General features: G+C 52.6%; 9 protein-coding genes across 9 annotated transcripts; 4 read left to right on the top strand and 5 right to left on the bottom strand.

Annotated features, from left to right (window-relative positions):
- Positions 1 to 1,823: 1,823 nt before the first annotated feature.
- ASPACDRAFT_1859833 (uncharacterized protein) lies at positions 1,824 to 3,041 on the top strand (the record flags this gene model as incomplete). Its single annotated transcript, XM_020197702.1, has 4 exons — positions 1,824 to 2,129; positions 2,322 to 2,420; positions 2,542 to 2,774; positions 2,919 to 3,041. The coding sequence occupies exons 1-4, from the start codon at positions 1,856 to 1,858 to the stop codon at positions 3,039 to 3,041; spliced, it is 729 nt and encodes a 242-aa protein (XP_020052427.1). The 5' UTR covers positions 1,824 to 1,855.
- A 240-nt stretch (positions 3,042 to 3,281) lies between these two features.
- Positions 3,282 to 8,099, bottom strand: ASPACDRAFT_35155 (uncharacterized protein; the record flags this gene model as incomplete). The annotated part of the gene is made up of 3 exons (XM_020200098.1): positions 3,282 to 5,060; positions 5,140 to 7,692; positions 7,764 to 8,099. The coding sequence occupies 3 exons, from the start codon at positions 8,097 to 8,099 to the stop codon at positions 3,282 to 3,284; spliced, it is 4,668 nt and encodes a 1,555-aa protein (XP_020052426.1).
- A 1,540-nt stretch (positions 8,100 to 9,639) lies between these two features.
- ASPACDRAFT_47442 (uncharacterized protein) lies at positions 9,640 to 10,110 on the bottom strand (the record flags this gene model as incomplete). Its single annotated transcript, XM_020201959.1, has 1 exon — positions 9,640 to 10,110. The coding sequence occupies one exon, from the start codon at positions 10,108 to 10,110 to the stop codon at positions 9,640 to 9,642; it is 471 nt and encodes a 156-aa protein (XP_020052425.1).
- Positions 10,111 to 11,012: 902 nt separating this feature from the next.
- On the bottom strand, positions 11,013 to 12,706 carry ASPACDRAFT_1907172 (putative MFS transporter; the record flags this gene model as incomplete). The annotated part of the gene is made up of 3 exons (XM_020198839.1): positions 11,013 to 11,725; positions 11,783 to 12,327; positions 12,394 to 12,706. The coding sequence occupies 3 exons, from the start codon at positions 12,704 to 12,706 to the stop codon at positions 11,099 to 11,101; spliced, it is 1,485 nt and encodes a 494-aa protein (XP_020052424.1). The 3' UTR covers positions 11,013 to 11,098.
- A 388-nt stretch (positions 12,707 to 13,094) lies between these two features.
- ASPACDRAFT_47440 (uncharacterized protein) lies at positions 13,095 to 14,447 on the top strand (the record flags this gene model as incomplete). Its single annotated transcript, XM_020201958.1, has 6 exons — positions 13,095 to 13,271; positions 13,331 to 13,367; positions 13,427 to 13,494; positions 13,550 to 13,741; positions 13,798 to 14,097; positions 14,160 to 14,447. The coding sequence occupies 6 exons, from the start codon at positions 13,095 to 13,097 to the stop codon at positions 14,445 to 14,447; spliced, it is 1,062 nt and encodes a 353-aa protein (XP_020052423.1).
- Positions 14,448 to 15,306: 859 nt separating this feature from the next.
- On the top strand, positions 15,307 to 16,973 carry ASPACDRAFT_81734 (FAD-dependent oxidoreductase). Its single transcript, XM_020205946.1, has 4 exons — positions 15,307 to 15,997; positions 16,067 to 16,366; positions 16,435 to 16,510; positions 16,580 to 16,973. The coding sequence occupies exons 1-4, from the start codon at positions 15,340 to 15,342 to the stop codon at positions 16,749 to 16,751; spliced, it is 1,206 nt and encodes a 401-aa protein (XP_020052422.1). The 5' UTR covers positions 15,307 to 15,339; the 3' UTR covers positions 16,752 to 16,973.
- A 21-nt stretch (positions 16,974 to 16,994) lies between these two features.
- On the bottom strand, positions 16,995 to 17,676 carry ASPACDRAFT_1859828 (uncharacterized protein). Its single transcript, XM_020197701.1, has one exon. It carries the CDS (start codon positions 17,544 to 17,546, stop codon positions 17,073 to 17,075), a length of 474 nt encoding a protein of 157 aa, XP_020052421.1. The 5' UTR covers positions 17,547 to 17,676; the 3' UTR covers positions 16,995 to 17,072.
- A 751-nt stretch (positions 17,677 to 18,427) lies between these two features.
- On the top strand, positions 18,428 to 19,779 carry ASPACDRAFT_1907166 (lipase family protein). Its single transcript, XM_020198838.1, has 2 exons — positions 18,428 to 18,700; positions 18,772 to 19,779. The coding sequence occupies exons 1-2, from the start codon at positions 18,441 to 18,443 to the stop codon at positions 19,454 to 19,456; spliced, it is 945 nt and encodes a 314-aa protein (XP_020052420.1). The 5' UTR covers positions 18,428 to 18,440; the 3' UTR covers positions 19,457 to 19,779.
- Positions 19,780 to 20,252: 473 nt separating this feature from the next.
- On the bottom strand, positions 20,253 to 20,557 carry ASPACDRAFT_47436 (uncharacterized protein; the record flags this gene model as incomplete). Its single annotated transcript, XM_020201957.1, has 2 exons — positions 20,253 to 20,479; positions 20,533 to 20,557. The coding sequence occupies 2 exons, from the start codon at positions 20,555 to 20,557 to the stop codon at positions 20,253 to 20,255; spliced, it is 252 nt and encodes an 83-aa protein (XP_020052419.1).
- Between the last annotated feature and the right edge of the window lie 1,153 nt (positions 20,558 to 21,710).

The following is a 21,710-nucleotide window of genomic DNA, read 5'->3' as shown; positions in this document are numbered from 1 at the left end:
ATACAGTGACACTACAAGATCGTAATGCTCAACTAGACATCTTATTGCTCAGCGGATGTGCACCACATCCATGCTTCATTTTATGGCGACCTAGCTGTGTAGTGAATAAGGCAATCGCGGGGACTGGCGCGAGTGCCGTGTTAAATTCTCTTTCCTGGTAGCACACCGAGGCGTGATCTCAAAAGACCAGATATGGTCTATGAGAGTCAGGCTGCTAAGTCTAGATCGGTAACTGAGCCTTCCTAAGGTGCTGTTACCCGAGGGCTAAACAGCCGGGCAGGCGGCCTCGTACATGTACGGACAACGAACCAATCCATACATACAGCCACTTTCCCCTCTACTGCAGCACGAACAGCATGGTCAAATTTGCTTCTGGGCATAGTACGTCAGAGTAACAGGGCCCAGCAGACCGACTTTTTGTGCCTCTAGAGACCCATAGATAGCAAGCCACGTCTTCCGTAGCTTGTTCCACAATATAGTAGCAACTGTGATCTCAATGTCTGCCGCTCGTCACGTCAGCAAAGGCTCTACCACTCAAGGCACACAGTACATACCATTGGGGCCATTCTTCACGTAAGAAGTAATTTCTAGAGGCGCCGATCGTAGGAAGTCAACTCCATTGACCTGGACATTATTGATCTTCAAGCCCCAACCCCCACCCCCACCCCCCCCCCCACATCACCAAAGTTGATGAAGACCGCAAGGTCTTCTTCAGAGCTCTGATTTGACGAGCCCAAGGATAATTTCACAGTAGTCTTATAAGTTCCAACGCCACTTGCACTCTCCAGTCCTGAAATGTTAGTCCAAGATTTGAGGCTGTTCAAGTGGATGCTCGGTAAAGTGACCTTCGAAGTCAGGGAAGAACTGAGCCCAGTTTCATTGACGATCGAAGGAGACCAGTCTTCGACGGATAGAATCCAAGAGCTGAGAGCAATTGGAGAAGGCACATTGCTGAAGGCAACACTGACGGACTTTCCGCTTGAAAGTTGTGTAGTGTGAGTTCTATTCTTGCTGGTTCTCAAATATATATTTTGCGACTGAGCAAAAACATCCGCATCCGTTGTAGTGACATACCTGTTGAGATTTGGAAGGCCGTATGGGTTGCTATTGCCGAGGTAGAGCGTTTGGGCGGCATTCTTGCCCAGGGACAGGTTGACTCTGGTGTACCCACCAGCTCTGTCGAATGCAGCGATGGGTGTAACGTCCCCAGTCCAGAGGTTCAACTTGAACGGATAACCCTCCCCCTCTAAACAAATTGCTTCGGTAAGCGCGGCCGAGCTGTAAACAAAATATATGGATTCGGAATCGCTGATGCGACGTCTGGTGGTAATTGTGGACACGTTAGATGATGTGAAGTACCAAGTTACTAGGTAGGTACAGTACTAGTTAGCCACTAACTCAATTGAGCTGGTTTCTTGTCACAGTAGGGACAGGACAGTGCTGGGGATGTCCACCGGCGAACACAAGCTCCTGTATATAATATATCTCAGACATCGGCCGACTTCCCTGTCTATGTAATACACCTTACACAACGCTCACACACTGCCCAAGTGGAAAAGCCACTGCGTAGGCTATCAAGCTATGCCACTTCTTGCTAGTCGCTATTTCTCTTAGTATACCTCTACTTCGCCACTTGGATACGGTTTCATCCGGGCAGGCAGGCAGGCAGGCAGGAACCGGCCGGCGCTGACTCATCAACGCAAACATATCACGACGCGCGAGCGACCGCGGCCGGGCACGACCTCCACCTCCACCTCCTCCTCTTTCCCATCCGTATCTTCATATCTTCGGTGTCGTGGGGCCAGGATGTTGGATGTTCTTTTCTGATATCCAGCCCGAGATACCATCGCCCATCATGTCCTATTCAGCCCGTATCAAGAATTTCGACTTCGACACATTCCTGGACTTCAACCTATTCGAGCATCTTGATGATGAAGAAGAAGACCTTTTTTATAAAAACAGACTGGCCGCTGTTGCCAACGGTGACATGACACTAGAGCAGGCAGCAACAGACATCGATGCATACATAACTCAAGAAGCCGACCGGGTTCATGAAGTCCCCCGAGCATATCATTTTAACCTCGAAAGGCTTCCCGAAGAGATTCGCGGAAAGCTCCCATTGCCCGAAGGTGGAGATGAAACAGATATGGAAATTTATTGACCGAATCCTGGGGGTCATACTGAGATGCTCATGCACTGGGTTTTCAAGCTGTTCTCGGCTTTTCCCCCTGGGCATATCGGTCAAGATTGCATAACCGGCTTTCTGGAAGCGCTAAGAGCTCTGCCGAAGCACAGCATCATAACACTGACATCCCCGCGAGACGATGACGAGGAAGAGAATATGTATACGACTTTGGAGTTCTGGCCGATGGGAGGCGGTTGGTTGTCTCTGGAGATGGCTGCTCGCATTGAAGGTGATGGTAAGGTGGTCTGTTGCTCTATGCATTTCCGACTGGGCTTTGTTCCATCACCGTAACCCTTCTCTTCCCTTGGGCTTTACTTTCACCACTTCAAGAGCACCACCACTAACTATAATTCTAGCGTACATTTACCATCCGGCCTCAGCTGAGCAGCTACGTCTACCACCCACGGAGACAGACCTCCGAATGTGGAACTTCCAGTCCGCCATTGCCCGCATCACAGCCTTAGATCTCATCGACTGCGGCTGGATCTCCTCGTTGGAGACGATTCTGCCGACGCATTCCTGGCACCCCGAAGGCCGGAATGACATTGACTCCGATGATCAAGAATGGCTCAACAGCAAGGACCAAGGGGTTCGATGACTGGCGGGATGGGTCATTGCTGGTGTGCAGTGGCTGCTTCGGCCCGAGTTGGGGCGTTATTTATACCAGCAACGCACGAAGCGGGAGAAGATCAGTCAACGGTCGGACATGTGGAGTGGGTAACGGTGGCAACAGTGGAAGGAACAGTTTGCGTACGTGGCGAAGGAGGAGAGCGTCAGTATACATGCTCAGGAGCTGGCCGGGGAGGTGCTGGAGAAGATGATTGGGTATGAGGGTGAGGATGCATGCGGCCTGTAATGTTCAGGGCTCGACTTTGATGGATTATCTTGACCGTTACTAGGTAGACATTAGATTTCTTTGTATGTTTCTCCCTTTCCGCTTTTCCTTACTTGAACCCATATATGCCTGCAGTCTTGCAATACGCAAGATAGTGAGTCTAGGTGGGTGGGCATTAGATACTAGATACATGTATCAATTTCATCATATCTTGAAAGAGAAGATGTGCTGGACCAATCCTGTTACGGCGACCCCGGCTGTCTAATCATGCCGGAGAATAATCTTTTCCAACACTTCCTTCTCGCCACTGTTATCTACTAAGCTCCTGAACACACCGTTCTCGATCCCCAGTAGCTCCTTGGGTGCCCCGAATTCAACCGCGCGTCCGGCATCCATGACCAAGATACGGTCAAAATCTGCGATGGTACTCAGACGGTGCGCGATCACCAGCAGCGTGGTATTGTTGCGGCCGAACTCGGCGCGGATGGACTGCTGAATGAGGGCATCCGTCTCCATGTCCACGGCCGATGTGGCTTCGTCCAAGAACATGATTTTCGGGCGCGATACAATCGCGCGTGCGAGGCATAGCAGTTGACGCTGGCCTTGGGAGAGGTTCAGACCCCCTTCTGAGATTGGAGCAGACAGCGAGGTGAATTTGTTTGTGTTTGGACGAGGGGTTGGACCTGTTGGGTCAGCAGTTGTAGCGACTCCCTCGTCGTCGTTCTCGGAGATGAGATGCACCCGTGCCAGAGCGTCATAGAGTTCTCCGTCGGTGTACTCCTCGAAAGGGTCAAGGTTGAACCGCACAGTGCCGGAGAACAGCACTGGATCTTGAGGGATGATAGCGAGCCGAGTGCGCAGGCTGTGCAGCGTAAGCTTAGCAACATCCAGCCCATCAATCAAGACTTTACCCTCACGGGCCTCGAGGATTCGGAAGAGGGCCAGAGTCAATGACGACTTCCCAGCACCCGTGCGGCCAACGACGCCAACTCGTTGGTTCTTCTCAACAGCAAAGCTTAAACCCTTGAGAACCGGAGGTAAATCAGGCGCGTATCCTACGACCAGATCCTGGACTTCCAGACGACCCTCGGTAGGCCACGCCGCGGGAGGCTCAACGCCGCCCTGGTTTTCGAGCTCGATTTTGGAATACTCGATGACCCGTTCGGTCGCATTCATACTGAGTTCGACATCTGCATAGCTCCGCAGCGCCATACCAATTGCCGTGTTGAACAGCAACCCGAAGCTAAGTGCAAACCCGGCGAGTGAGGCCGAGATACTTGGCAGACTCACAATCAGAGCCGCAGTCAACGTGGCAAAGAGTGCCCCAACAACGCTCATGCGGAAGGTCAGCCAGCGGTTGAACAGCAGCATGGCCCACCAGGCTTGCGCGTGTGCATTGATCCTCTTGTAGATCATGCCCGTATAGATATCCGCTTTGCTGAATGCGCGAATGGTGACTAGTCCCGCCAGGCTGGACCCGAAATGCTCGAAGATAGGGCTCTTGGCAGTACTTTCGAGGCGTTTGACCTCTCGCGCCCCCGCCAGGTATTTCAGGGCTAGGCTGAGACAAACAACCAGGAGGATCACGGCGAGAATAATCACTAGTGGACTGACAAGAACGCCTGCCACCACGATTCCGCAGACATTAAGCATTTGCGTCACTACAAAGGCTAGCTGGTATCCGATGATCGAATCCACGGAATTAAAGTCGGATGTAAAACGGTTCAAGATTCGACCCAGCGGTACAGTATCCAGCCAGCGCATGGGAGCACGGAGCACGGCGTATGTCAGGCGGTTGAACAGATTGCGGGCTGCGCGGACACTCATTGAGAGGATCAAGTAGAAGCGCAGGGTGCCCATCACGCATGCAAGGACACTGACTGCGATATAAATCCCCAAGTACATCTTGAGGTCTGAGTCTATGGGTGCTGCGTTGAAATTCGATATAGGCTGTTGCCACATAACCATGCTGTACTGTTTGAGACTGGCATGGGTCTGCGATGACGATGACGAGCCAGTCCACACGTTAATCCACCACGACTATAGTTGTGATAATTGTCAGTCAGTCTAAGTCCGGTGGCATATACTGGTTTTTAGGAAAGTGCGTGTTGATGCTTACCCTGCCGACCAAGAAGGAAGTGTAACCGAGAAATACAATCGCCGTGATGTACCATCGAAGTCTGTGGCCACCGATAGAGAAATAGGCCTTATAAACTGAGAATCGGACAGAGCCAACCTCTCGCTTTTCGTCCTCGACAAACTTCTTCGCCGCAGTCGGCTTGACTGTCGTCTCCTGTTGTACAATACTAAGCCGCCGATGGGAAGTGTGGGAGATTACCTGTTCAACGGATTCCTCTTCGATGAGCGCTATCTCATCACCGGCATCTTCCTCGTGCAGAGGGTGCCCTGGGTGATTTGAGCGTTTGTCCTCAGTGACCGGGCCAGCATAGCGAACGTTTCCATCTTCCAATTCCACACAATAGTCCGCGCGAGAAAGACACAGGCCAACATGATGCGTCACCAGAATGCGCGTTCTGCCCTGGCAAAGCTCACCAGTGAGTGCGTTTTCGTAGACATAACGCCCGGTATGAGCATCTAACGCACTGAAGATATCGTCCATGATAAGGATGCCCGCACGCGAATACAAGGCGCGTGCAAACGAGACTCGCCATCGCTGGCCACCACTGAGATTGACCCCGTTCGCTCCGATATCGGTCAGATCGCCATCGGGCAACATCTCCAGGTCCTTCTGCAGCGCGCACGCAGAGATAGTCTTCCGGTAACGCTTTTCATCGTGGGGCAGTCCGAACAAGATGTTATCCTTGATTGTTGCGTTTTCAATCCATGGGATTTGAGCGACATAGGCAATGGCTGAATCGATGATCCAATTGGCACTCGTGGCCCGATGATCGAATCGATCTTCAATAGAAGGTGGTACAGGCACATGTACTGTTCCCTGAAGCAAGTCACCTTCCCCAAGGATTGAAGCCAGGAGCAGACTCTTGCCAGACCCCGTGCGACCCGACACGATACTGAGGCCCTGGTTGGGAAAGGCAAGGTCGAGCTTGCGTAGCACAAAGCGATCGGTGTCATCTGCGGTTCCAGCTTCCTGCTCCGATGGCCATGCGACCGAGGCATCCCTGAACGCGACTTCATCGGCGGGGATGGTAGTAATCACCCTTTCGGATGAGGCCATGTAGGTGTCGATTCGGTCCGCGCTGACCTTCGCCTCCAGGCCCTGGGAGATGATCTCTGGCAAGATGGCAAGGGAAAGCTCGAGGGAACTAAAGACAGACATGGCAGTAAACGCGACCGAGGCAGAGAGACCACCATGGAGCATGGCATAGACTGTCAACGAGACTGCAGAGAGGCCAATAGGCCCAAGAATCCAGATGCCCATCAGAATGATGTCGAAAAAGAACGACCTCCACAGAGCGCTCAATTCTTTCTCTCGCGCCTCCCGGATCCGGGCTTCCCACTGTGCTTCGAGGCCCGAGAACTTGATCTGGCGAATTCCCTGGAGTACCTCTGTGACAATGGCCAGCTTCTGATCTCTCATCTTCATGAGCTTGACCTGAGCGCCCGTGTAGCGTTTGGCTGCGAAGGAGTTCAATGGTGTGACCAAGACCGCAACAGCGATGCCAGACAGAGCGCTGCGCCATCCTAGGATTTTTATCAAAAAGCCACACCCGAGAATTAGCTTGAAGATGGAGGATGGAATGAGGTAGGCAAATGTGGTGAACTGAGTGATGCGTCTTCCGTCGACGGCGGCCAGGTTGATAATGCTCTGTCGCGTCTTTTTCACGGCCGCCTCGTCATCAAGCTCCTCTTCCTCCTCCTTTGTCCCTGATCCAGCTTCTGTCGTGCTTTCCGCATTGGACTTTTCTTTCGACATTTGGACGTTCTTGACGTCTTTCCGACGCATCGACTTGGCGAAAACTAGGGCTGAGATCTCGGCATAGATGGGAATGAAGAGCTTCGCACATACCACCCATAGCAGCCAGGCCTCGAAGAGCGAGTAAATAATCATCAGCGATCCCAGGCCCACAATCCAGGATGTTGCCCGCAGGGGGTCCCAGTCGCCGCTTCCTCGGGCCTCCAGGGCTTCTAGGATATTGAGAAGCGCCATTTGTGGGCCGATGCTCAAAAGGCCCACCAGCAGAGTGAGAAACAAGGTCGAGAGTATCGCTGGCCAGTGCGCCTGGACGATAGCTTGCCATGTCTTGCGAGACTGCTTGGCTTGCTCAAAGCGAGGATGGAGGGTTTCTGCTCTTGTCTGCGCTCGAAGCTTAGGCAAATCCGTGAGGGCCAGCGTGCGGTTCTTCGCGGTGTAGTTGAGCAGGCCACTAGCCCAGGCGAATGAATATCGGCTCAATGCGGATCCCGAGAATTCTCTGTCGATCAAAGTACCATCGTGGAACACATCCGGGCGACGGGGAAGCAGGATGCTGGCCAACGCTCGTAGAACGGCACTTGCAAGCTGAACGGTGGTCAGACCGAGCCACAATTGATCGTCCGTGGGACTATTGCGAAACAAATCATTGCTGTAAAGTTCGAAGCCGACGACGAGGATCGTGAAGATACTGCCCAGGAAGGCGAAGTGACCCAGAGTGTATCGTTCCGTCGATCTAGGCTCGACGAAGAAGACGGCTCCTTGGAAAAGAAGTAGTAGCTAATATACAGAAATTAGCTGCCAAACCGAGCCACTACCACGTCGTCCCCAAGTTTGTGGTTTGTACAAACCCAACTGGCGAACTGAAGCCACGCGAAGAGTGGGTTCCTCGCGTGAGAGTTCAATGTGGTCAGGATTGCAAGTCCCAGCGTCGCAAGAAGCCCAGTCGAAGAAAACAGGACGATGGCGGCACGCTGCCAGGTATCCGAGAACTTGAGAAGCGATTCATCCGTCGCCACACCGTCCTCGTCATGATATGCGGCCTTTTCGGTGGCGGTGTCATCTCGCTCGGTTAGGGTACGGCGGGTGCGCGCAGCGATGCTCTTCACGGCAGGAATACTGCTCAGGGTCGTTAACACGAGGGCCACGGAGCCTATGGTCAAGGCTTGGGAGTAATGCGAGAGCATCTTTGGTGTGCCCTCTCGCTGGGGAGATGCGAGAACAAGACATAAGACGGAAGAGAAAAAAAAATAAAATAAAACCCAAGGACCGGCAAGGCCTTATTGAATACGTCTTGGCCGGGTCAAATGGCGCAAAGTCTTGTCTAGTTTTGTCTGGTGGTGGCTAACCCTCCGGCTGACTCAGAAGCAAGGATGGATTGCGAGCATTACGCAACTAGCGACTTAAGCGCTGACAAGATAAGGGCGGTGCCCAATCAGTTCACAATCCTTCATACATTTGAAATGCATTGATTCGGACGCGGGATTTGATAGGCTGTGGATCCAACTCTACCGTTGTTCTGGCCCTTTTCTTCGGATTGACTCATAGGGTTTCAATCTATGCTCATGCGCATTGAGCGGTTTTGCCCCCACAGTTTCCCCGTCGGAGGTCCGGGGGAGTCGATCCTCACACCGCTGTCTGTATAGCTTCCTCACTAAAAGGCCACATGCAGGTATTTGCCTAGCTGCTCGTATTTGCAGCACCGACTTCATGCCAGTATGAGCCAGAATGACTCAGAATATTTGGCTCCGGTCCTTCTCTTTCCTCGTCATGTGATCCACCGTGCACTCACTGCTTTCCGCACGTGTCGCGGATTACCAACATTGCCAACTTAATGTACCTCGGGGTTGCTACTCACCTCTATGCTACTTTCCTTGCAAATCGAAATTAGAAAAGGGTCCTGAACAGTGGGCTGATGATGTGCGAGCTTCCTGCCTTATTGATCTTGATTCTGACGCCGTTCTAAATGTCTACACTCTCCGCTCATCTCGACAGCCCATCTTGCCAGAGTCCCATCAATTTCTTACTCGGAAGGCGTGCCGAGAGTGCTTCGAATGTGGAAACCCATTGGCCTCGTAAGGGGTAACAACTTTCCTGTGACAAGCTTTTCTGTCTTCGGGCTTGTCAGGTCGATCTCGTTCTTACCGCATGCTTGATATTCTGTGGAGTTATCTCAACGTGAGAGCGATAGGATGTAGTGCACAGCTACTGCGGCAGCTGTACTGTACATCGTCCGACGCTGTGCTGACTCGGGACCTGCAAAGAGCGCGCAAAAGCACCAAGTGCATCAGATCGAAGCGAATGAAGGGTTGTAAACACTAAGCTTCTCACTTTCCGGTGGTTGATGGTGGCAGTGACTGTTCGGGTGGTCCCAGAAAAGCGGGGTGAGATTGCACATGGCGCAGTGGGGCTTGACGGGATCCAAATGTAGTTTAGTGCGGCGTACTGTACAGTACACACCTCTATTTTAAAAATAGTTTACCAGGTACGCATGTACGTTGCCGAGTATAAGATTTCGAGTCACATCAGAAGAGTCTGTGTAGCTATCAAACACTCAGCACCTTACATCTGGACTATCTCATTTTGTATACTTTTGCGTCGCATTGACACATGGGAAGAAGAAAATAACTGAAAATGTGTTCTTGTTCACGTTGATGTAGTAATCTAAGATAGTCACATAGCACAACTATCAAGAAAGTATCGAAGAAGTTGGAGGAAGAATTGGCATCACGGCGATGACGCGTTCTGGCTAAGCCAATCTCTCTGAGCTGTCAACTTGTAGAATGCCAATCGCTTTTCGATGCCTGCTTTGTCCGTTGCATCTTCGAAATAATTGTGTGATGGATCACCTATTGCTCGAAGAATCAGGGACCTGAGATCCTGAAAGTGGTATAATCGAACGAGAACTCCGTTCGCGATGACGCCGCGGCGCCTATTCCAGGGGGTCTCGCCCAGAGCCATCATTTGTTGGAAGAGGCTATGTTCTAGTTCTTGCCAGGAGCCCGGGTTGGCTACCATGAACACGAGGAAGGGCACCCGTTGGTGCGAGATCATGAGTTTCTGGTAGGGGGACCACACTTCCCACTCGCTAGGGGTAGGCCTGGGGCTCTCGATACTCACGTCAAAGCCCTCGTGCGAGGGGAATATCTGGCCCAGGCACTGCGCCCAGTAGCCTAGCTTCTCGCTTGTCTCGGCCATGATGGTCAGTGGGTATGGTATCAGTGAGTATGATATGAATGAGGACAATATCACTCAGAAAGGATAGTATCAGGCTGATATAGCTCAGAAAGGGATAACCCAGGATGGTTGGTGTCAGTCAAGATGATATGGGTTAGGATGATATTGAATGGTTAGAAAAGGATTTTGATTTGCGTCAGAATCTATAGATGGCGGAACTTTTACTAGGTATATATGTCAGTCCGGTTGTAAACGGTGGAATCTTTTAGAATTGGTAGTATTGTGAACCGGGAGATGCCGGCTATCTGGTTATACTATGAGAGTATGGAAGGGAAACCGTGTATAGGTATGAAAGACATCGAGTCACCTCCCCCCTCATGCTTAGGATCTCCATTGTCGCTAGCTCACTTGAAAGCCAAATTGCCCTGCTGCTCACCAGTCACTCATTTTGACGCTGATGTCCGATGACTTGCTTAAACTTCTGCAGGAGAGTGACATTAACGGATGGAAACAAGGGAGATCTCCCGAGGCAAGCCCCACCACTGCCATATTCAATGAACACATAGCAATGCCCCACTATGAACTGCAAGGCTGCTAGCAGATGCCCCTCAAAGCAACGACGGTGCAGAAGCTCGACGTGAAGCGAGCTGGATGTCGGGCCAAAGGTATGTCTTCCCATGAAAGGCATTGAGGGCTTTGGGCTTGGGCTTCGGGGCTCGGTTGGACCATGGTTTCACTGTCAGGTATCATTTGTACATATATTGACTCGGCTTCAGCCACAGTTGGTGGGATAGCCGCGCCACATCACCTCCCATCTCAAGCCACACTCTCGATCTGCGGCCTAAGGCAGCACGTCGGCCTAAGGCAATACATCCCGGCGGGATTAGCAGAAGCCTCGAATCATACACGAAAGGAACATTAAGCTGTCAGCCTACGCATCACGTAACGTCAAGAGACGCTTGTCAAGTTACCTTTGCATCTTTGTCACACTATATCCAGCCACTCAGTCTTAATACACATACCGAAACCGACTGTTCTGCTTATCTGTCAGCCCTGCCCACTTGGCCTCCTCCACCATCGCGTCCTCGACCTTCCCGTACTTCCGATCCCGCCTCCGATTCTCCCATTTATAATACGCAAAAAGCACCGCCGACATGACCGCAGCGGCCGCCTGGGTGGCCAGAACCGCAATCTTGGCCGGCCGATACTCGGGGGCATCACGCGCCTGAAACGTCTGGGGTCCAATGATATTTCCCACCGAGAATGAACCGGCGACAAGCGCGCTCCCGAAGGCGCGCTTGGTGTGGCCCGCGCAGTTGGCCATCGTCCATTGATACAGGATGGGCAGCGTCGCCACGATCGCGTTGACCAGGTAGATCCCGATCAGCACTCCAGCTTTGTCGCTCTTGGGCAAGAAGGAGAGCAGAGCGCCCCCGATGATTCCGGGAATGGTGCAGAGAATATTCCACGCCCAGCGATGGGAGGTCTTGCGGATGCCGATTCCGACCAGCAGGGTGAAGAAGATGCTGACAACGCCGGAGGGCATGTTCAGCAGGGCCGAAATCGGGCCCGGGTAGCCGAAGCTGGCAATGAGAGTCGCCGAGTACGAGGTGACCACACCGCTGGACACAGAAATCTATCAAGAATGAGCCTATGAAGAAAGAGTGGAGATGCCGTCATCTGATGTCCTTACCAGAATGGTGATCAATGTCAGCAACCAGAGTTGGACATCCAGCACGGCCTCCCAGATCTGCTTGAAGTTGAACTTCCGACTCCAAACCCCCGTCTGATTGACACTGACATGCTGCAGGAGGGCGACCTTCTCATCGTCGGACAGCCACGTCGCCTCCATGGGAGTATCCGGGATCAGCAGAAAAGTGAGAACGCCGATAACGACGGTGACTAGGCCGATGACGAGGAACATGATGCGCCATCCAGCCATCGCCGCATGCTCCACATGCTGGAAGCCAAACGAAATAAGTCCACCAATTATCTGTGCCACTCCCAATCCGTTGTACCAGAAGGTAAAGCGCGGGGCCTGTTCACTCTTAGTATAGTATTGACTGCTGATCAGCATCAGCGATGGACCGATCGTCGCCTCGAATATGCCCAGGAAGACACGCGCAGTCAAGAGGGTTGGGTAGTTGGTGGCTGCTGCTGATGCGGCGGCAGCAACACCCCACAAGGTAACATTGGCTCCCAGCCATTTCGCAGCGGGGGCTTTCTGGAGGCAGTAGGCTGATGAAGGGAAAGTGAGTAAGCGCCCGATCAGACACCATACATGGCTGCAGGAACTCGACTTACTGTTGGGCACCTCAGCGATCAGGTAGGCCAGGAAGAACCAGGTGGCTGTGTTGGTGTATTCGTTCCCTGCCAAGCCGAGGTCCTTCTTCATACCCATCACCGCGGCATAATTCAGCATCACCTTGTCGAGGAACTGCAAGACATAGCAGCAAAACATAAACGGAATAAGGCGGAAGTCGATCTTGCGACGGAGGGCTCGGAGATCGATCTGAGGGGTGCCAGCCCCGGCCATGTGGCCCTGGAGGTATTCCACCGCATCATCAGTGCGGTCGACGGTAGGCAAGGCCTGAGAAGTGGGCTGTTTCTCCTCCATCTTGACTTGGTTTCAGGCAACGAGGAGGGAAAAGCAAATTGGGTTTCGAAACCAAGGGGAAAGAGGGGTTCTAAATGGAAAATCCTTTCGTGCGGGTTATTTTATTACGCACAGGAATGGCATTTGTGCAACCAGCTCATTTAGTTTAGGCCGTCGGGTTGCATGAGGCACAATCTATTGCCAAATTAACCACTTGGTCTAGTGCATGCAGGAAGACGGCCGGTCGTCCTTCTCCAGCGCACTAGTTTCACACCCTGGGTTGAGCATATCAAGGTTAATTGCTGCAGGAGAGCTGAATCATTGCTTGCCGTGGCGTGAACATTTAGAATGTAGTTAAGACTCGTGGTCCCCTCCACTGTGCGATTGCTTTCCTGCAGCCAGTTCGACCATGACTTGGGTGCACCATGCCTCGCCCGAGGCGGAGGCGGCATCGCAATACCGTCTGATACTGGGGGTGTGTTTAGGCCTGACCCTGTCGATGTTCATCATCGTCTGCCTACGCTTGGCCATTCGGTTCCACGCCCGTCGGTTGGAAGCCTCCGACTATGTCATGGTGGTGACCATGGTACGCTCATCAAATGAAGGCTACAAGTTGTTGTCCGCTGCTCACCCGTGGTGTACTAGGTCTTCAGCATTATATACAGCGCACTATGTATGGCTCGTGAGTGACCTTCTTTTTCATTCCCGTCTGTCGGTCGGAAAGCGAGCTGAACATAGTAGAAAGCAGGTACGGTCTGGGGCTACCTCTGAAGCTGCGACCAAAGGAGGATCTACCCGAGTACACCAAGGTATTTCTCCTTATAGTCTCAACAGTAGGCAACCAGCTGACGAAAGAGTTCATAGCTTAATTATGCCGGTCGGCCTTTCTACCAAGTCGGTATTGCCGGGTTCAAGGCTTCGTTATGTTTGAATTACCTGCGATTGATTTCTGGGACGTCCAAGACACTGTATAGAATGCTCATCTGGGTTACAATCACCCTCTCCACCGCCGGTCACCTTGTGGGGGCATTGGTGCTGATTTTCAACTGCCATCCAGTATGTCAGAAACTAAAAAGTTGAGAGAGACAGATTTACTGATTGACTCTGAGCAGGTTGAACGGGCGTGGAACCCTACAATAGCTGGATCGTGTCTTCCTTCGGGCCCGACCTTCTATGGACTGGCCGCGTTCACCATCATCTGCGACGTAACCATCCTCATTCTCCCCATTCCCTTGCTCATGCAGCTCAATATTAAACCCGCCCAAAAAGCGGGCGTGGTGTGTTTGTTCCTCTTGGGACTTTTCACCACCGTCTGCTCCATCCTGCGACTGGCTCAGATCCACCGGGTGGCATATGGAGACGGAAATTCGACCATGTTAGTCCTGTGGGGCACCATCGAGTTCAACGTCGGGGTGAGTGCCTGTGGTCCTTTCGGTGGATGTATCCAACCCTGCTAACCAACTGACACTTCCAGAACATCGTGACATGCATTCCCTTCCTTGCACCTCTGCTCAAGGGCGCCGTGCGTGATTTCCGATCGCACAGTGACCAGAAGCGCTATGACGGGCAGAGTTATGCCTTGCAGTCTTGGTCGAAACACCAACGCTCCCAGCTCCAGTCCACCACCTCAGCGGCTCCACGCCCACGACGGACTCCCAGCGAAGAGCTGATTTTGGAAAGTGGGGGGCTCGAGGAAGGGGGGATTCATATGACAGTGGAGTTGCGAGTCTCGCTGGAGGAAAAGTCCGCGAAAGATCACTAACAGGGTGGCCACCCTAAGTCTTTTTGGTGTTACCTAATTAATCACTCACCGGTCGGCGAAACCCAGATTTTCCTAGTGTCAATAAGGTATGAACCCTGCCAACATTTAGCACCTTGGCTGCAAATAAGAATTGGCCGAAGGTGGTCAGGGATTGGAACTAAAGCGAGATTGACTGGGTCGAGACTTCTCCCGGTCCAATCGGTGGTGATGGCACTGGCTGGTTTAAGCCGTGCTTAGGGATCGGTCACACTTCCCCGAGAAGGGACCGAATTAGGGAGACGATTTTACACTATATTTCCACGCATGTGCTGTTGCTGCCTGTGATGGTGGGGGGATGGATGGATTGAAGCATCCTCTGGCGGACGACGGACTGAGGGCTAATGCCGGGTTGGCCCCATCCCGTGCTCGGCCGCGGCCTTGTGTGCCACTGTACTCCGTACTCAAATTTTGTTAGGCTCATAGACTAGAGACAGTTTGTGGGTCTTTTTTCGACGGTGAGGGCCGGGGACTTCTTAGTACTCTTTAGTGGCCCGTGGTGGTGCCAGACTATATATTGGTAACTGTCTCATAATCCTCTATCTCCTCACCATCCCTGCTAGTCCAGGATTCTTAGCCCTCAGCTGTCTGTTAAAGCAGCAGGGAAGAAATGAATGAAAGACACCTCATAAGAGCCCATGTCTCAACCGTATGGCGATCGACGGTGTCTCCTTTATATTAGTCAGAGACACGGGAAAGCTGTGGCTGTCAGTCCACCGAGGCTAGCCGTCTATCAGCAGTCAATAATACGTCGGGTGAAAAGCAAGGGATGAGCAAAACCTGTCCCGTGCAGTCATCAATCAATCATCCAGCCCGTGCGCAACTGCCTCGCGCCTCCTCTCCTCTGCTTCCCCCCATGGCTGACCTCCCCGTGCTCATCGCTGGTGCAGGCATCAGTGGCCTCCTGCTGGCTCAGTATCTTCGACAACATCAAATCCCGTATCTGCTTTTCGAACAAGATGGCTCGATTGATGCGCGGAGTGGTGGCTGGGGGCTGACCCTCCACTGGGGTCTCCCAGCGCTGCGCGAACTCCTGCCTGACTACCTCGTGGCCCGTCTGCCGGAGACGTATGTGAACAAAGCTGCTGCCGGGCGAGGTGACACGGGGCGCTTCCAGTTCTTTGATCTTCGCACGGGATCGGCCTTGTACAGCGTCCCCGCCGCCGAACGGATCCGCGTCAGTCGCGTGCGACTGAGGCAGCTGCTGGCCACCGATCTCGACCTCCAGTGGAACAAAACTCTCACGAGCATCGACTCCACAACCGAAAGCGTCACCGCACACTTCCAAGATGGGACCTCGTACACCGGTTGCCTGCTGGTCGGGTGCGATGGATCGCGCTCCCGCACACGTGAGATCGTGTACCCTGAGGGCCACGAGATGAACCCCCTGCCCGTGCAGCTGCTGGGTGGAGCTGCTCTCTATTCGGCGGAGCAGATGGGCGGAGCGGAGACCATTGACCCATTTATCTTCCAAGGCTCGCATCCAGATACGAATATCTTCTTCTTTTTCAGCTGTAGGTGAATCGTTGTTCCCATCGTCAAGGAGCCTTTTGCTGACCAAGAAACTTCCCGCATGTCGACAGTGCTCGATACACCCAATAATTTCGACGAGAGCGACAAAGACAAATACCTCTGTCAGATCATCGTATCTTGGTCCGATGAGAAGGGAATCCCCGTTCCCAGTGATAATGCCGAGAGACTCGCGTTGATGAAGTCCTTGACCGCCAACTGGGTCGAGCCCTTCCGAGGTCTGGTTCATCACTTGCCCGAGAGCACCGAAGTGCGATCCATCCGCATCGCCGACTGGCTGTTCCGACCAGGGCAAGACACTGCCCATCCACGTGTGGTGCTGATGGGCGATTCTGCGCATACGATGACGATGTGTATGTTTCCGCACATGATGATGACCTCTGATCGGAATTGTGACTTGCTGATCGGAAAACAAACATAGTCCGCGGAGAGGGGGCCAACAATGCCATCGTCGATGTCCTGGATTTCACGAAGCGAGTGGACTTGCGGTCCTTGGGGTGAGTGCCCAGCGCTACCTGCGCATGTATGCATCGCTGACGTTGGTTCTTATTCATTGCACCGAGCAGGTCTCTCGGCATAGAGGAGCTCCGCAAGTCTCTAACGGTGTACGAGAACGATGTGCTTGCCCGGGCAGAACCAAGTGTGGTCAATTCCCGGCAAGCGTGTCTCGATGCCCATGACTTCTCTCGCATTGTGGATGGCAGCCCCTTGGTCTCGGCTCGCTTGCGCGAAGAATAGACGGATACTGCTGCATAGGCATTATAAGATTACTCACATATTCTGCAAGGATTTGGCACCAGCACTGGCAGGGCCGATGTTTGCACCTCAGTACAGTACAGCCGGGGTTATTTGAGCGAACATGCCTGTTCATCAAGACATATGTATTCGTTCTCCTGCTTTCAGGAGACCGGGCTTATTGTTGATGCTATTAATCTAGCTTCATCGTTACAATTAGCAGTCAACGGTTCACGGCTAAGGTTCAAGCGATAGTAGTATTGATTTCGTGATAACTTTATTGAAGGGTCTTCGTCCTGGATTATGAGCACGGAAGCAATAGACTCAATTGAAGCTCCAGCCAAAGTCGATGCCCGGTGCCATATACCACAGCTGTGTCAGCTCATCCTCGTCCTGGTCTCTAAAGAACCTCGTCTTGCCTCCAAGGTCGTACCGATATAGGCCATAGGCTTTACGGTTGTCATCATCGCCTGGAGCCAGCTCTCGATAGAACTGCACCCACTTGGGCGTCTCGATACTTCCCATCAAAGGTAGCAGGTCAGGATATTTCTTCCGTCCTTGCTCGATAACGGTCAAAAGCAGTTCCTGAACTGCTATCCACTGCGTATCTTGGACATCTGCATCGTCGCAAAAGATGCTGTACATGTGCCAGTACGGGTGCTTTATTGTTGCGTATCCGTATCGGGTCCCGGATCTCTTGTCAACCACCATCGCGACATGGTCCGCATTCGTGTGCCTCCAGCGTGGTGCAGGCCGGTTCTCCGGGAGCATCTCGAAAACGATCGGTGCGTCCATCATGTTTGAGTGTGCTGAGTTTAGGGATAAGTGGAATGTGGGATACACAATATGGATCGAGTGGTTGGTGCGGAGTGGGGGAGACACATAGAGCCAACTGTTGCTTATATAGTCCGGGTAAAAATGCTCCTGCAGATGATACTGCGTATTCTATATTCGCGTAATTCTGCTCGACAACCAGATAAAGAACGCTCGTCCTTCACCGCTGAGTCTCTGGGCTTCTGTGAATGCAATCGGTGGACGCTACCTGGAGCTTCTAGGATTTGTTTCATTTGTCCATAGCAATAACCCTTGTCCTGTAGTGGTTTATCCTCGCTTGGCTGAGGCTCTTTAGCATTTGTCTTCTTTGTTCTATGACTTTGTAGAGTTCTTTTGCTATCCTACCTCTCTATGTTGAAAGCAAAAGTTCTATGGATCCAGACAACGTCTTTGTGCAAAGCTCAAATTTCCGATTTGAGAGTTTCCCTCTTTGTCCGTCCCATCTCTGTCATTTTTCCTAGATCCAATTCTTCTTCTCCCGCTTGTCACATTCTTGATCCTCCGGCATAAGCTCGGTAAATCGTCAACCTCTTGGGTTCCCCCGAATGGCACCTGCTACTCGGACAAGTCAGGTAACGACTCCACTGCAAATCCCGAAATAGCCCAGCCAGGGGTGCTTCCAAGCAATAGTCGGAAATCCAATTCCTCCATGTGGAGATGATCATTGCTGGATCGAGATCGGAGTCGACTGGTAACCGAGGTACGGACCCACCGTTCGCGTGCAGTCGCCCATTTTTGTGTGTTTCAGTCGGTGATCCCCGAACCCGCGATCCAAGAATTGAGTCGAACTGCCAGCAATTATATCTCTCGGTGCATCTCCCCCTTGTTGACCATGACGGTCTCCTCTGTGCCATCGTCATGCATCTCCCCAGATACCTGGCGGCAGCTCTGTCTGCCCTACCAGCCTGCAGCGCCCTTCCCTCGCAGCAGCCCCGGGATTCTTCCTCGACAATCACCGTCGATGCCCTCAACGCCTTTGATTTCTGGGTGCAATATGCAGCTGCCGCCTACTGCGAGTCCAACTACATCGCACAGGCGGGCCAGAAGTTGGCCTGTTGGGCGGGCAATTGTCCCCAGGTCGAGGCAGCCGATGCGACTATTCTGCTAGACTTCTCCAAGTATGCCTACTATCCCTGCTATGAGCCCTGCGCCTTTAAACCACCATACTAATTGAACCGTGTTATCCCAGCACCACTGCAACAGATACCGCCGGCTTTCTTGCCCTCGACCACGCGCACCAGGCCCTGATCCTCTCCTTCCGAGGCTCGTATTCCGTCCGAAACTGGCTAACGGACGCGACCTTCTTCTACGCCGACCCACATCTCTGCACGGGCTGCCAGGCCGAGCTGGGTTTCTGGAGCGCCTGGACTAACGTGCGGGCGAATGTGACCGCAGCTCTCACCCACGCTCGCGCCTCATACCCCGACTACGAACTAGTGGTGGTGGGCCACAGCCTGGGCGCGGCCATCGCGACCCTCGCCGCCGCCGACCTGCGCGACGAGCAAAACGAAACGGCGACCCTCTACGCCTTCGCCTCGCCGCGCGTGGCCAACCCTGCCCTGGCCAAGTACATCACCGCTCAGGACCAGCAAAAGGGCCAGGGGAAGAACTATCGATTCACGCACACAAATGACCCCGTGCCGAATCTGCCGCTACAGCTGATGGGGTACGCCCACATCAGCCCCGAATACCACATCACCGCACCGGATAATGCCACCGTCACAACGAGCCAGGTCGTTGTGTATGCGGATGGGGATAGCAGCCAGGGAAACACGGGGCTGCTGGGGATCCCGGATTTGCTGGCCTTCGATGCGCATCATTGGTATTTTGAGCGGGCGGATGCGTGTCTGGGGCCGGGGTTGCCGTTCAAATGAGGTATCCTGGTGGATGTGATGATAAGTTAGAGCCTAGTCTCCTTTGGTTGCATTCTTCTCTGGACATCTTTAATACTTACTCACTAATTATTGGAGTGGATGTATATATATCCTGTCTGTAAGATTGCTCGGTGCTGATTAATCTCTCCATACTGAAGCACCCGTGTCTAAACACTCGTGAGGCTCTGATACTAATCAGGGTCACAAGAGCAACCGTAGCTGACTGAACTAAATGGCGATGTGGTGATTATGGCGGGCACTATTAGCTAGTCGGTGATTTTTATGCGTCAATGGACTTGGAATAAACAAGGTAGCAGAGCTCAGCTCACAATCTGGGATCCTGCTCACCAGGATCCGTTTGTCAGATACATATCTATCATCAAACCTTCTAACTGGTTATTAATTTCTATCAATCTTCTCTATCTACCGTCTAGGTGGAAGTGTGCAACGAGTGCGTTTTGGCCCTGATAGTGTTCACTGTTAGTGGCATTTATCACCTCATGAGCATTAGCTCTAATCAACACGTGGTTAGCTAAAAGCCTAAATTCGCCGAGCCATGGGACTGAACCTGATAGATGAATGCAGCTCCGTGCGACAACGTCATGATAGTCTATCCGCACCATCCATCAACTACTGCATTTACAAACTACATCGACATATGTGTGAAGAGTATGTTCGATAATAAGTTGTTCATTCACTAAATTACATGTACCGATCCCTGATCGTATATTCGAGAGTCATGTCATGTTCCGAGTCGGGTCGTATCATCAAATCGTGATGGATGAGTGAAAAGTATCTACTCATCACCGAGAGACTGGCCGCCCTTGCGGCCGGCCTCGTGCGGGTCGACCTTGCCGTGGGCGAACTCGCCCTTGGCGCTGCCACCGCTGTGGCTGCCGGTGGCCTGCCCGCCGACGGAGCCACCCTCCTGGCCGGCCTTGTGGGGGTCAACCTTGCCGTAGGCGAACTGGGACTGCTGGGTGCGCTTGTCGGGCTGGCCGTCCTCGCGAAGGCCACCGTGCTCTGTTGTTGAAGTTAGTTGTGTTTTGAAATATGGAGATAGGGGGGAACTGTACCAGAGGGCTTGTACTTGTCGGCCATTTTGATAGATTGGGAGGAGAATCGGACAATTGAGATGCGAGAGTGGAAGATTGGTTTGTTGATAATGTGCTTGATGGTCATGAAGGTAGTTGCTGTTGATGAAAAAGTCATTGAAGTCGGAATTGAGGACCTTTTTATAGAAGATTGAAGAGGAGATGCTAGTGGAGGGAGAATGTCAAGGTGAGGTCATGGAGGCAGCAAATGCGGTCATGAAACTACGTGGAGATGACATCGCCGTTACGATGATGGCTTCGCCACTCACTGCAGTCTGGAGTAGTGTGTGTACTGTGTGTACGGTACTGTGTGTATGTAGTGTTGATGTCGCGTCATCCTCAGGAGAGTTGCACAATTCTTTGCAATCTTCTCGAATTCGATGATGCGGGCGGGCATCATGGCTTAGGGTTCCAGCATTACCCCAGGTCTTGCCGCGATCGATCGATCACCCGCCGCCATCTCACTGGCCGAAGTCGGCCACCGTCGCCAGGCTAAACAAGCTTATTGAGCCATCTCTCTCACAAAACCCTGGGTGCCCCTGAGACACGTCGCTAGACACGTTGATCTGCCTTGGATGCCACCCCCCTTGGCCCTTGCGGTAGATTTTTCCGCCGATCGTTCGGCTTTTGCTCGAAATGTTGAGCCGGCTGCTGGGGGTCAAGTCGAGCCTCTCATCGTTGCGTAATTTTAGCTAATCTCGAACTTACTCGCCTGCAGGATCGCATCAGGTCCAGGCCAGGCATCTGCAGCCCGCCAATCAAAGCCATTGCTGCGCAGTGCGTCTGAAGAATCCAAAGTAGACGTGACCTGTGTCACTGATGATGGCATAAACTCCATAATCAATTGGTGGCGATTGGAAAGCGATGCCAAGTTGTGCTTAGGATGCCTTGAAGAGGCGGTTAACTGCAGCAACGGGGATGCTCGGTCGGCAGCTGCCAGGGCAGCACGTAGGAAACCCGCCTGGAAAATGTCCATTTCCCCCACCTTTTTGAATGAAGATGACCACTACATCCTGGAGTCTGAATACAAAGCTTTTCTACATGCTAAAACAAGTCTTTTGGATGAGATATAGCGAGGAATGCTGATTTGCGACCGGTGTCGATGTTTGCATTCATCCGTTGGTCCTTCTAACCCATTAATTACTCTGCGATCGAGCCGC

Source organism: Aspergillus aculeatus (genome assembly GCF_001890905.1).
Source record: "Aspergillus aculeatus ATCC 16872 unplaced genomic scaffold ASPACscaffold_18, whole genome shotgun sequence".
In the NCBI taxonomy this organism is placed as follows: domain Eukaryota; kingdom Fungi; phylum Ascomycota; class Eurotiomycetes; order Eurotiales; family Aspergillaceae; genus Aspergillus; species Aspergillus aculeatus.
This window is presented reverse-complemented; position numbering and strand designations above follow the sequence as displayed.